General features: G+C 43.2%; 1 protein-coding gene across 1 annotated transcript; it reads left to right on the forward strand.

Annotated features, from left to right (window-relative positions):
- The first annotated feature begins 9488 nt into the window (after positions 1-9488).
- Positions 9489-12620, forward strand: RAG1 (recombination activating 1). The gene has a single exon (XM_006195031.2). It carries the CDS (start codon positions 9489-9491, stop codon positions 12618-12620), a length of 3132 nt encoding a protein of 1043 aa, XP_006195093.2.
- The last annotated feature ends 1438 nt before the right edge of the window (positions 12621-14058 follow it).

Consider the following 14058-nt stretch of genomic DNA (forward strand, 5'->3'; position numbering starts at 1 on the left):
AACCCAAATTCGAGCTAGCTTAAACAAACAAACAAAAAAAGAAAAGAGAAAAAGAAAAGGGAAACCATTGGCTCTTATAACAGGAAACTTTGCAGCCTTCATGTTGCCTCCAGCACCAAGAGAGGCTCTAAAGTACCAAACATTCCACTGGTTGAATTAAACTTTTACTTATAATGTTACCCCAAATTTCCAGGAAGCCATGGTTTCTAAGGAAGATCTACACTGGCAGGAGGAAAGATCTGTGCATATGGTAGTTGGGACTTAAAATTTTGTGGCACAGAATCCCAGATTCAACCTAACTTAAGCAGAGAATGGAATTTCTTGTCTTTTTTAACTGAGACATCTGAGGGTTGAATCTCACTCATTTCAGGCATAGTTGGATCCAGGAGTTTAAACGATGTCATCGGTTCTTTCCCACTACCTCTCTCTTTCTCTTGTCTAGTTGGACTTCATTCTCATATAGGCTTTGTCATAAGGTAGCATTGTGGCCTTTGGCAGCTACAGATTTATGAAATCCTTTGGGTGTACAGTTGTCAAGAGGAGAGGGCCCTTCTCTCCATTGTTTATATCAGTCACCTAGAAGGACCTGCCTACTAGGGTCATGAGATAACCCTGGCCAATTACTGTATCTAAGGGGTTGGGAGACTTTGATTGGCTGGCCTTGGCTCCGTGGGGGAGGAAGGCCCATGAGATTGACAGCCATGTAGGAGTCACTAAAAATGGAGAAGGGGCTGGCCTCTATTGGACAGTTGGAAAAGTAACTGATATCAATTTTCTTAGGAGAAAGTCAATTTATAGTGAGAATGTTTCTTGGTGAAAATACTCCTGCAGAGGTAGGTGATGGTGGAGGAGATGAGTAGGGAAGATAGAAGTTGGGATAGAAGGAAGAGGGAAGAGAACCAAAGTTACTGACTCCTTCTGAACTGGTTCATGGACTGGCTAAGACTTTTTCCAATGCTTTTTTTTTCTTTTTTCTTTTCTTTCTTTTCTTTTCTTTCTTTTCCTTTCCTTTCCTTTTTTCTTTCCATGAGCAGTCTTTAAAAATTGAAGTATAGTCAGTTTACAATGTTGTGTCAATTTCTGGTGTACAGCATGTTTCAGTCATACGTACACATACATACATTCATTTTCATATTCTTTTTCATTACAGGTTACTGCAAAATATTGAATATAGTTCCCTGTGCTATACAGTAGAAACTTGTTGTTTATCTGTTTTATATACAGTAGTTAGTATCTGCAAATCTCAAGCTACCGTTTTATCCCTTTAATGCAATGATAGAGACTTATTTGCCCACACGATGGCACTAGTTGTTTAGAAAACAGCCTAGCTGGTGTCAGAAGGCCTGCCCAGGCACTCCGGAATTTTCGAAGAATGAGCTGCAGCTGACGTTTAGAGCAATTAACAACACATTAGAAAATTTACTAACAGGCATAACCCACATTGAGTTAATTGGAAAGCAATCTCAAGACTGGGGAGGATGGGGGAGAAATGAGCGTGTGGGGACTGCTGGCTGCCTACCACCAGTGCTGTGGCAAGTTTGCACAGTCACTGAAGGCTCTAACCTAGCAATAACCTGTTACAGTTCTGCTTCGTTGCCAAGTGGAGTTCCTCTCCAGGCTAAGGGAAGCAAGAAGGCACTGGGGTGGGCGAAGGGAGGGCTGCTGGCTTTTCAGTGTAGTGGAAAGAATCTTGCCCTGGGACTCCAGAGACAAGGTTGTCATGCTATTTCGGCTACTAATTCCCTCATGTGACATTGAACAGGCACTTTGCCCTTCGGGGACTGTTTCTCACCTATAAGATGCATCCATTGGGTCACATAACCTCTAAGTCCCCTCCTAGCTCTGGCATTCAGTTCGGTGATGTTAGACGAGAAGAGTTTTGTGAGCTGGAGATATATAGATACATGCTTACATGTGTAATCAGTGTCAGTAAACGACATCTGCCCAATTATGATAAGGGCACAAAATGCAGTGTTCACACACTCAGACCGCAGCTGCAGGAGTAGATTCTGATTGAAATCAGCAACTGGAATTCCAGGCTGTCTGGGAGGAAATAGAATTTGAAAAGTTCTTTTGAAAAGGCCTGCAGGGAGCCCAGGGGGAGAAAGGTGTAGGCAACCTGCTAAGGAGGGTTTGGGGTTTGGATGGAGAGGCTGGTGAAGGGAGGGAGAGTGGGGGGCTTGTGCCCAGAGCCAGGCAGGGCCAGTGTGGGATTAACCCTAGCTAGTCACTCAGCCAGGAGGGCTCTGCTTATTGCTGGAAACTGGCATTGAATCGTCCAAACTCTAGTTTGCCTTTTTCGTTCTTTTCCTCCTGCTAAATTGGCTATGGTCTGTCGGCCATGTTTTATTTTTAATTTGCTTGGAGCAACGTGGAATCCTTGACAGCTCTGGCTTTGCTGTTCCATGATGGAAGTCAAGGTTTGCTTCAGGTGGGATCTGTCATGTGCAAAAGGTGTGAAAAAAGAATAGTGGGTGGAATTTTAGTGGCCAGAAAAAGGGACAAGGATTCATGGCTCAGCAATTTTTCCTGGTGATCCCAATGGAGGTGTCATTTCTCAGCAGGGAACAGGTGACAGCCACATGGTTTCAACATGGGTGGGAGAAAGAGGTCCCCAGGTGCAATGGGGAAGGATCTGAAAATATTGGGCATCCTGCCTTTGAAGAATCTGATGTATAAAAATTTAGACTTTCATGTTTATAAAAAGTGTCTCTTCATAGGCACCCAATATTTTATTTTACTTCATTTTAAATTCATTAATACTTTTATTTGTAGATATATTTTTCTGTTTTAAAAAGAACATATGACAAAAGAAAATTAAATAATGCAGAAATCTTTGACAAATATGATAAAAAAAAAAAAAAGACAAAGCTCTTCTGTAATCTGGTCCGACCCTCATGTCCCTGTCCCCTAGGGGGGACATATTCTCTGATAAGTCTCTTTGAGCATCTAACTTTCCTAAGAAAAACTGAAAAGAACTCCATTTATGAATTTTGGAGCTCAGAGAAATGTTCGCACTCTGGCTTGGGGTTGAAGGATGACCCACTGACCCTGTTTGCCCTGGACTTTCAGGGTTAAATTCAGGGAAGTTCCAGGCAAAGTGGGACAGTTGGTCACTCTGGAGTCACTTAACTCGTAAGTGAGTCTAGGGTAGTGGAGCCTGACCCTTGGAAGCTGGGACTTGCTGCTTTGTTCCAATTCTGTGTGGTATTACTGTTTTCCTCCAAGGTGAGTCAAGAACCTCGGGACGTTTCTCTTTCTGTGAGTCCAGTGGAAACTCAGGGTTTGGGGGTGTGGGAGGACGGATGGGAAGGGCATCTTCTTCTATGTCAGTATGTTGTGACCCCTTCTCCACTTGACCCCATTGTATAAAAAAGACATCAAGACCATGAAGCCACATCCTGGCGGCCCTGATTCCTGCTGGTTTGAATATGGGCTCCACCTTCAGCAAATTCTCAGCCTTCCACCTGCCCAGCCTCACAATGTCACACAAACCTTGGGTATACACACACTGAAGCTCCCAGAAGCCACAGGCCACCTCTCCCAATACTATTGCAGGGTCTTCTCCCCAGTCTTTACTTTAGTGAGCAAGAAGCTGTGTCCCCCGGGGCTGTCTTATGGTTGGACAGGTCCTGAGCACAAAATAGTGGGGATATAAGAGGATTATCTAAAGAGGGCAGCACAGCACAGAGAAGTCCTTGCACCTGCCTCTTTGACAGTTTTTGATGAAGATGAAATGACAGCAAAGCAACCTCTTACATATTAGCTGAGCACAGAGGTACTTCGGGGATAAATCTGGTCTTAGAGTTACGAAGGGGATCTGAAGGAGAGACAGTGCTAGTTATACTGAAGTGCACACTGAGTCATCTTCACATGATTACTGCCAATGGCTTTCAGTAATCTCCTTGTCCAGAATAGCGAAGTGGTTAAAGACATACGCTTTGGATCCCACTTCACTATTTAGTGGCCTGTGTCCATGAGCAAGTTTCTCCATTGCTCTAAACTTCTGTGGCTTCTCTTTAGAGAAAATAATATCGAACGCATAGGATGGGTTGTGACAAGTTAGTGGCATGTAAAGCACTTAGAAGCCTGGCCTATTGCTGTGGATAACTAGGGGCTAATGCTATCAACCCTAGGTTGTGGATGGGGCGATTGCAGCTCATAAAGTTTAGGTAATACCGCTAAGACCCGAGGCAAGATTTAAATCCAGGTCTGTTGACTTCAAAACTCTAGTAATGTAAATGTCGTGGTTTTGTAAGGAGCACAAACTTCCCTCTCTGAGAATTGATCAGGCAGGGGGATTCTGGGGTGGTTTGGAGACCATTTCAAAATAATAATAAAAAAAAATTATCATGGTGAGTATCTACTAAGGACAGAGCATGTCCCAAGTACTGTCCTATAATAATTCTCATTGCATAACCTCATTGACTCTTTGAGATACCCACTATTAGTGTTTCCATCTTACAGATGGGGAGACTGAGGCACAGAGCCAAAGAATCTTGGCAGAAGCCGGAGCTTCTATTGACAAGATCATTTCCAACCAACCAGTCCTCGGGAGTGAACTGGTATCCTTGGCAGTGCTCCAGCACCCACCCGTGTGTGGTTCTGCACTCAGGTTCCCCCCAGCTCAGCTTCCTGAAGAGCCAGGTGCCAGCTGGAGCTGGGGGCTCCTGGCCTGTGATTGGCTGCCATCACCTGTGGTTAGCCCTCTGCGGTGGGGCAGGCTGGGAAGGACAGTGGAGGCTGATAAATAATGCAGCGGTCTGCCCTGAGGGATGGGAGAGCGCACTTTGCCTTCTCTTTGATATCAAGTAATATCAGCTGAATTGCAGACATCCCAACAGTTGGCCCAGGCAGCCTGCTGAGCAAGGTAACACATACTTTTCACGTCTTAAGTCACAATATTTATTACATTTTTATGTTTCTAATTAGAAGCACTGGGGCTTTTTGCCTTACGGGGAATGAGAGGAGGGAACTGACATACATTTGGTTTTTCTTGCTAATGTACAAAAAATAGGAAAGGAACCTGAAAGCAAGTTTAGGAAGACACTGTAGGTTCATAAAGGAGACGCAAAATATCCGAATTCCTGTAAATGAAGGCGGCAGGTAGAGGAAGGGTTTAAGGAGTGCCTCTTCAATGGGTTTGTAAAATGAATCAGCAGAAGGAAAGGTGTGAGACTCTTGGAAGAGATACTGTGCTGGTGCAGGCAAGAAAAATAATCAGGAGCGAACAAATTCCAGGATGGGAGGAAATGTATACTTGTCCAGGTATTTGCCAAGTATTGCCAGGAATTTCCTGAACTAGATTAGACTAGATAGGAGACCAATAATTCTCAAAGAGTGACTGTTGCGCGGCCAGTAGCAGGATTCATGCAATGTTTGTTAAAAATTATGATTTCTGGACTCCATCCCAGGTAAACTGAATCAGACTCTTTGGGACCTAATGATCTGCATTATTATTTTTTAAAAACAAAAGCTCCCTAGTGATTCTGGTACAATTTTGAGAATTGCTACTGTGGAGACCCTACACAGAGGTTATGTTCTTGAACAGGATCCTTGAACAGGGGGTATGACAGTGCACTTCTCTATCTGAAGTGCTTCAAGCAAGAAGTTGCCTGGGGGAAGGGCAAGAATCTTGAGGTCATTTTGTGGATGGCTGCAACTTCCCAAAAGGCTTTGATGCTGTCAACTCTTTGATGATGATATTTGGCAAATGGTAGACAGTAGTATTTGTGGAGTGAATGAATAAATGAATGAAACAGGTGTGCCAATAAGGATCATGGTTGGGCACACAGTAGTCACTTGAACATGTGTATGGACCAAGTTGAAGGTCTTAAGAGAGAGATTGTGGACCAAGTACCAGCACGTATGTGTGTGTGTAGGGTGGGGGGCTGGGTTGGGAGTGGGGGATGGAACTGCTGGGACTCAGCCTCCCGAAGTAACTAATGATGCATTTGCATGAATGACAGCTTCTGCCCCAGCCAAGCCACCCAGACTGGCTTGTCAAAATGAATCCATGCCCGTGGAGAGAAGGACTTCTGTAGCTGTGATGGCAGGTGATGGTGGTGCTAAGATGACAGAGCCTGATGGAAACAAGGCTGAGCTAGCTCTGCTTTTTAGGGTCTGAGGCTGGTCCCTTGCTGAGACCTCCTGTTAGACCAGAGGAGACCAAGCATTTGCAGGATTCCTGAGTGTCAAAAAAAAAAAAAAAAAAAGCACAAGATAACTCTTTCATAATCTTCAGTTCATGCTGTCTATAGGTCCATATTTTAGTCCCCTTTCTACATGTACACCAGAAAAGAAAGATAAGCTAAGAATGGTGGTCAAATTTGAGGCTTAGCCAAATCTTAAACTTTTCTGGGGAAAATTTAGAAAGAAATATAGAAAAATGACTATGGGTACATAGAAATCTAGTCGTTAGAACATTTTTCCCAAAAGTGAATAGATCACAAAAATTTAAAGAAATATATGTATTTGTTGGGAAGAATTCAAGTAATATAAAAGTGAATTAAATAAAAAATTAAAAAGACTTTCTTCCCAGCACCAATTCCATTTTCTAGAGAGTTAACATTATTAAGATTTTGGTGCAAGTTCTTCCAGATTTTCTGTACTTTTAGGTGTATACAAATATGAACAAATATGCATAAATAAGGTCTTTCTATACTTGATATTGTTGTTCTGTTCCCTGCTTTGTCATGTGGGCATCTTTCTGTATCTTGATACATAAATAAATTGCACCTATGCATTAATGCAAATACAAAGTTTAAATTTCTGCGCTGCTTTCCATTGTGTACATGGGCCACAGTTTATTTAAAAAATGTCCTATTGGTGATTACTTATGCTGTTTTCTATTTTTCAAAGTAACAATTTTTTAAACAGATTTAAATTATTTTTTCTTTCTTTCTTTCTGTCTCTCTTCATAGAAATATTACTGTGGGAATAACCTGTGGGAATGTTTCTATGGAATAACTTTGTAAAAGCAGATTTATTGCAACAAATATATATTTAAACTTTTAAAAGACATTGCTACATGGTCCACTAGAAATATTGTACCAATTTACATCTCTCCCAAGAACATATGAAGATACCTACATTTCCCCACAGCTTCATTAATGCTGATTAATATCAATATTTTTAACCTTTGCCAATTAGATAGATAAAAGATATCTTATTAGAACTGGTCATTAAAATTTCTATCTTCTAAAAGTAATATATGTTTATGTCACAGGAAGTAAAAATCATAGGTAAGGGTAAAAAATATAAAACATTTGTAGCTTTCACAGATCACCACTGTTAGCATCTTGGTGTGTGTTCTCTTAAAAACAAGAATATCACATTTCTTCTATTCCCTTCTTCCTTCTAGTTTAGGTAAAATTTTAGCAGTTGAGTAGAACAACAATCTAACAAATGAATTTGGATGTCAATGGCTAATAGCTGCTTGGCGATGGTACTCTTTCCAAGGGAGCATTTATACAAATGTATTTTGGCAGATTTTGACGTAACATTTCAGGCCAGTGGGAGTCAGGAGAGGAGTGGGTAGGGAGAGGAGACAATTCTAGGGAGCCTTCCAACAGGCCTTGTAGCTGACTTACTCATTGTCAAAGTTCAACTTGATTAGCACTAGAGATGGCCATGAAGTTTCTTAATAAGAAATCAAAGTATTACCTTGGAATTCCAGAGAACTAGTATGTTAGAAAAAGACTGGGAAGGGAAAGGCTGAAAAAATGAAAAAGACACTTAGGAATGAGTTCTAACCAATGGGGCCAGGAAGACATGGAAATATCACAGCCCTGACCTCAGGACAGAATTTAGGAACATAACTGAACTGTAAGCAGCTTTGAGCTGTTGGTTGGGCTGAAGTTGAAAGACATTTGAGGTTAATGAGACCTTTGAAATGGTTTGGAACTGTTTAGTTCTCACCCAGTGCTGCCTATAGAACAGTGTAACAGGATTTCCTTTGCAACCAAGACTTGGAAGCTGGCTTTCAGTTCTTAAGAAAAACATGAATCTCTGGAGCATAATGCACGCAAGATAGAACAAAGCTTCCGTAGTTTAAAGGGACGACCTAACAGGAAACTTTGTTAGCAGTAGTGAGGATAAAGCTTGTGGCTTCCTTTCTCTCTCCCCTAGTCCCCACCCCTGGGCCAAGTGTGTTCCTCAGAGAATTAGTCTCTATGACCACACGACTATGAAAATATCATCAGTTTGGTTAGTTAGTTAATTGAGGGGGGAAATTTGTTTGATATAATTGTCAGGTCAAGAGCATTAACCCAGACAAATTCGGGAAATAGAGATGATAGTTTGAAAATACAGTTGCTGTTTTTCCAGTTATAGATACTGGAGAATTTTGAGATAATTGGACTAATTGGGTCTAGAGACACTCAAGTGGCATTTTTAGGCTTTTTTTTTTTTTTTTTCTCAACAGTGCTATTGATGTCTACACCACAACCCAGATTGCTAGGGTTTCCTGGAATATATACTTGCTAATGTTTTTCAGTAGAAGAAAAAATATTACTGCTACCTCTTCTTATTACAAACTATAGAGCTAATGACCGTTGCTCACTAATGGCTTTCAGGATGGCCTGTGTGAATTTTATCTGAAACTACCTGAATTTTTCATCTTCGGGAATCTTCGTTTGTGCACGCTGTGGTTTGTTGCAGGTTTTAGAGCTCTGTGGCTTTTGTTCCTAATGTAGACACAGCCTTATAATTTACAGTGGCGTTCACTAATTAAAATTGTAAGCATAATTACTATCCATGATACTTATTATTAGTGTGCTTTCATAAAGCTCAAAATTCACTTCATCCTTTCAAGTAGTGAGTAATTAGTTTCTTTGGATTTGTAGCTTTGTCATCCCTTAACGTCCCATTTGGAAGAAATAAACAACCAACCTCCCAGGAGACAGCTTTAAAAAGCTGGAAATATATCATCTAGCTAGTGCAATGAAGCTGATAGAATGCAGAAAATATGACTTTTCTTTGTTTATAGTAGCCAGTTTTTTCCTTGCATTTATTCAGTGAATAACAATTGAGCACCTGATGTGTGCTAGGAACCTTGGGGAGACAGAGATAAATCACTCAAAGAATCTGTCCTCAAAGACCTTAGGGTTTTGGTAGAAAGGAAATAATATTGTATATACATAATACTGTACATCAACTATGCCTCAGTAAAAAATAATAAATTACAAAAAGAAATAGGATTGTACATATATATGTAAAACAAACCATGGTGGTGCATGTACTTAGATACATGGTATAAATGATCACCCCAGCACTGTCAGAACAAGAAATGACTCTGTTCTCTGCTATATGATCAGCACCTAACCTAGTATATTAAAATAGGAGGTTTAACAACTAGCTTGTTGGATGATTTAATAAATGAATAATCAAATGTATACATTTGCAGTCCTTCCAAGATGCATCAGTGGGATACTGAAATTTTTTCCTAATCTGACTTGTTTTTATTGTTCCCAGGTACCTCAGCCAGCATGGCTGTCTCTTTGCCCCCGACCCTGGGACTCAGTTCCACCCCTGATGAAATCCAGCATCCACATATTAAATTTTCAGAGTGGAAATTTAAGCTATTCAGGGTGAGATCCTTTGAAAAGGCCCCTGAAAATGCTCAAAAGGAAAAGCAAGATTCCTCCGAGGGGAAACCCTCCCTCGAGCAATCTCCAGCAGTCCTGGGCAAGGCTGGTGGTCAGAAGCCAGCCCTGACTCAACCAGCATTAAAGCCTCACCCAAAGTTTTTGAAGAAACCCCCTGATGATGGGAAAGCGAGAGACAAAGCCATCCACCAAGCCAACCTGAGACACCTCTGCCGCATCTGTGGGAATTCTTTCAACAGCGATGGGCACAACAGGAGATATCCAGTCCACGGGCCTGTGGACGGGAAAACCCAAGTCCTTTTGCGAAAGAAAGAAAAGAGAGCCACTTCCTGGCCAGACCTCATCGCCAAGGTTTTCCGGATCGATGTGAAGGCAGATGTGGACTCGATCCACCCCACTGAGTTCTGTCATAATTGCTGGAGCTTCATGCACAGGAAGTTTAGCAGTGCCCCATGTGAGGTTTATTCCCCAAAGAGTGAAACCATGGAGTGGCATCCCCACACACCCTCCTGCGACATCTGCCACGCTGCCCGTCGGGGACTCAAGAGGAAGAGTCAGCAGCCAAACCTGCAACTTAGCAAAAAACTCAAAACTGTGATTGACCGAGCAAAACAAGCCCGTCGGCGCAAGAGGAGAGCTCAGGCAAGGATCAGCAGCAAGGAACTGATGAAGAAGATTGCCAGCTGCAGTAAGATACATCTTAGCACCAAGCTCCTGGCAGTGGACTTCCCTGCACACTTTGTGAAATCTATCTCCTGCCAGATTTGTGAGCACATTCTGGCTGACCCTGTGGAGACCAGCTGTAAGCATGTGTTTTGCAGGATCTGCATCCTGAGGTGCATCAAAGTCACGGGCAGCTACTGTCCCTCTTGCCAATATCCCTGCTTCCCTACCGACCTGGAGAGTCCAGTGAGGTCTTTTCTGAGCATCCTGAATTCCCTGACTGTGAAATGTCCAGCACAAGAGTGCAATGAGGAGGTCAGCTTGGAAAAATACAATCACCATGTCTCAAGCCATAAGGAATCAAAAGAGACTTTTGTGCATATCAATAAAGGAGGCCGGCCCCGCCAGCACCTCCTGTCCCTGACCCGGAGGGCTCAGAAGCACCGTCTGAGGGAGCTCAAGCTGCAAGTCAAGGCTTTTGCTGACAAAGAAGAAGGTGGGGATGTGAAGTCGGTGTGCCTGACCTTGTTCCTGCTGGCGCTGAGGGCGAGGAATGAGCACAGACAAGCAGACGAGCTGGAGGCCATCATGCAGGGACGGGGCTCTGGTCTACAGCCAGCTGTTTGCTTGGCCATCCGCGTCAACACCTTCCTCAGCTGCAGTCAGTACCACAAGATGTACAGGACTGTGAAAGCCATCACGGGGAGGCAGATTTTCCAGCCTTTGCACGCCCTTCGGAACGCTGAGAAGGTCCTCCTGCCGGGCTACCACCCCTTCGAGTGGCAGCCACCTCTGAAGAACGTGGCTTCCAGCACCGACGTGGGCATTATCGACGGGCTGTCCGGACTGTCCTCCTCTGTGGATGATTACCCGGTGGACACCATTGCCAAGCGCTTCCGCTATGATTCAGCTTTGGTGTCTGCTCTGATGGACATGGAAGAAGACATCCTGGAAGGCATGAGAGGCCAGGACCTTGATGACTACCTGAATGGCCCCTTCACCGTGGTGGTGAAGGAGTCTTGTGATGGGATGGGAGACGTGAGCGAGAAGCACGGGAGCGGGCCTGCAGTTCCGGAAAAGGCGGTTCGGTTTTCCTTCACGATCATGAAGATTACCATCGCGCATGGGTCACAGAACGTGAAGGTGTTCGAGGAAGCCAAGCCGAACTCTGAGCTGTGTTGCAAGCCGTTGTGCCTGATGCTGGCCGATGAGTCTGACCACGAGACCCTGACGGCCATCCTGAGCCCCCTCATCGCCGAGAGGGAGGCCATGAAGAGCAGCGAATTAATGCTGGAGATGGGAGGCATCCTCCGGACCTTCAAGTTCATCTTCAGGGGCACCGGATATGACGAGAAACTTGTCCGGGAAGTGGAAGGCCTCGAGGCTTCTGGCTCAGTCTACATTTGTACTCTGTGCGATGCTACCCGCCTGGAAGCCTCTCAGAATCTTGTCCTCCACTCCATAACCAGGAGCCACGCTGAGAACCTGGAGCGCTACGAGGTCTGGCGGTCCAACCCTTACCACGAGACGGTGGAAGAGCTGCGGGATCGGGTGAAGGGGGTCTCGGCCAAACCCTTCATCGAGACGGTCCCGTCCATCGACGCGCTCCACTGCGACATTGGCAACGCGGCTGAGTTCTACAAGATCTTCCAGCTAGAGATAGGGGAGGTGTATAAGAATCCCAGTGCCTCCAGGGAGGAGAGGAAAAGATGGCAGGCGACCCTGGACAAGCACCTCCGGAAGAAGATGAACCTGAAGCCCATCATGAGGATGAACGGCAACTTCGCCAGGAAGCTCATGACCAAAGAGACGGTTGAAGCAGTCTGTGAATTAGTTCCCTCCGAGGAGAGGCACGAAGCTCTGAGGGAACTGATGGACCTTTATTTGAAGATGAAACCCGTCTGGCGATCGTCATGCCCTGCTAAGGAGTGCCCAGAATCCCTCTGCCAGTACAGTTTCAATTCACAGCGTTTTGCTGAGCTCCTCTCCACCAAGTTCAAGTACAGATATGAGGGCAAGATCACCAATTATTTTCACAAGACCCTGGCCCACGTCCCTGAAATTATTGAGAGGGATGGCTCTATTGGGGCCTGGGCAAGCGAGGGAAATGAGTCTGGCAACAAACTGTTCAGGCGTTTCCGGAAGATGAATGCCAGGCAGTCCAAGTACTACGAAATGGAAGATGTCTTGAAGCATCATTGGTTGTACACCTCCAAATACCTGCAGAAGTTTATGAATGCTCATAATGCGTTAAAAAACTCGGGGTTCACCCTAAACTCACAAGGAAGCTTAGGGGACTTGTTAGACCTAGAGGACTCTCCAGAATCTCAAGATGTAATGGAATTTTAAGCAGGGCAAACGCTTATGAGTTGGTTTTGCAAATGAGTTTTCCTCTGGGTTGCACGGAGACCTGCTCTTGGCACCCTTCACTCCTGTTGCGGGGCTTCAGCACCCAAGAGGTGGCAGGTTGGGGAGGCCACATATGCTCAACCCATGTCAGCAATGGAGAACTGGTGAGCTGATTGCTTGAGTTGTTTAGGGAGTTTGGGAAAGCAACAGGAGAAATCAGTTATGTGGAAGCTCAATAGCTCAGAACAGGAGTAGCCACAGGGGACCAGAGATGAACAAAGATCTGTGTATGTGACGGAGTGACGTGAAAATCAAAGCCAAGGTTGTCAGAGAAGAACGGCCAGTGAAGCCAGGAAAGGAATTTGGCTTGTGGTTTCCATCTCTCCCCACTCAAGTTATTCTGGTTTATACTGAGATACAAGTGTTTTCTGTGTCATTTTTGTAGAATTCTTTGTTTTATAGATTTCATATATTTTTGTCTTATTCTACAACATTAAAAAAAAAGCTTTTCAGATTTCTCTAATAATAATACCTTACATTTGTGTGACACAATGATCTTTACAAAGTGTTCTTGATGCATTTTATTATTTGGTATGCTTATGCGGAAACATCCAGAATATTTTTGGAAAATCAGTTCTTTTCTGGATTTAAATGATGTGTCCACTGTAACCATCAGGGTTTAGGAGATCATTTGCTACCATGGGTTTTTCAAAATGAAGTTAGAGGAGTAAAACTGTTAGCTGCAGTTAGTTATTAAAATTTTTGACAATACGTGTTTACTTAGCTATCAGTAGCCAAGTATAATTTTTATTTTTACTTTTCAATTTTAATTAATTCAGATTCTCCAAATGCTTTTCCACACAATCCCAAAGCCATAGAGGCTTTTAAAATATGGATTTGTTCACTGTATAAAAACAGATTTAATGTCTTGCTGCAAATTTCTGCCAAGTTTTCTCCATTTGAAGCCTGGGTCAATTTTGCTAAATCCAGTTTTCATGGAGTCTTTCCCTCTGCAGTGTGCTATTTTTTTCTATTATGATCAGTTTACTTTCAGTGTATTCAGATTTTTGTAGCAGTAAATCTTTGTACTTTTCTCATCTGCTGAGTTTAGACAGAGCCTGCTCATGGTACAGTGGAAGAATTAACATTTGTGGAGGGTTTTCTTTTTTTTTCAATTTTAGAATATTTTCATGTGTATTTTGCCACATTTTCCTTCACAACAACTCTGTTGGGTAGACTTTATTATTATTCCCATTTGGTGGAGAATTAAATGATATGCCTAAAGTTACAAGGACGGTAATTAATCTGATCTGGAATTTGAACTCAGGCCTTTTTTCCAAATTCCATGTTGTTTTTAACGCAAAAATTAACCTTTTTGTTTGTTTGTTTGTTTTATAAGACAGTAACATAATTTATTTAGAATCCACAACTCATGACT

The sequence above is a fragment of the Camelus ferus genome, chromosome 10, assembly GCF_009834535.1.
Source record: "Camelus ferus isolate YT-003-E chromosome 10, BCGSAC_Cfer_1.0, whole genome shotgun sequence".
Taxonomy (NCBI): Eukaryota; Metazoa; Chordata; class Mammalia; order Artiodactyla; family Camelidae; genus Camelus; species Camelus ferus.

Excerpts from the sequence above, each read along its gene's own strand:
- RAG1 (XM_006195031.2), top strand. The coding sequence starts at position 9,489 with ATGGCTGTCTCTTTGCCCCCGACCCTGGGACTCAGTTCCACCCCTGAT.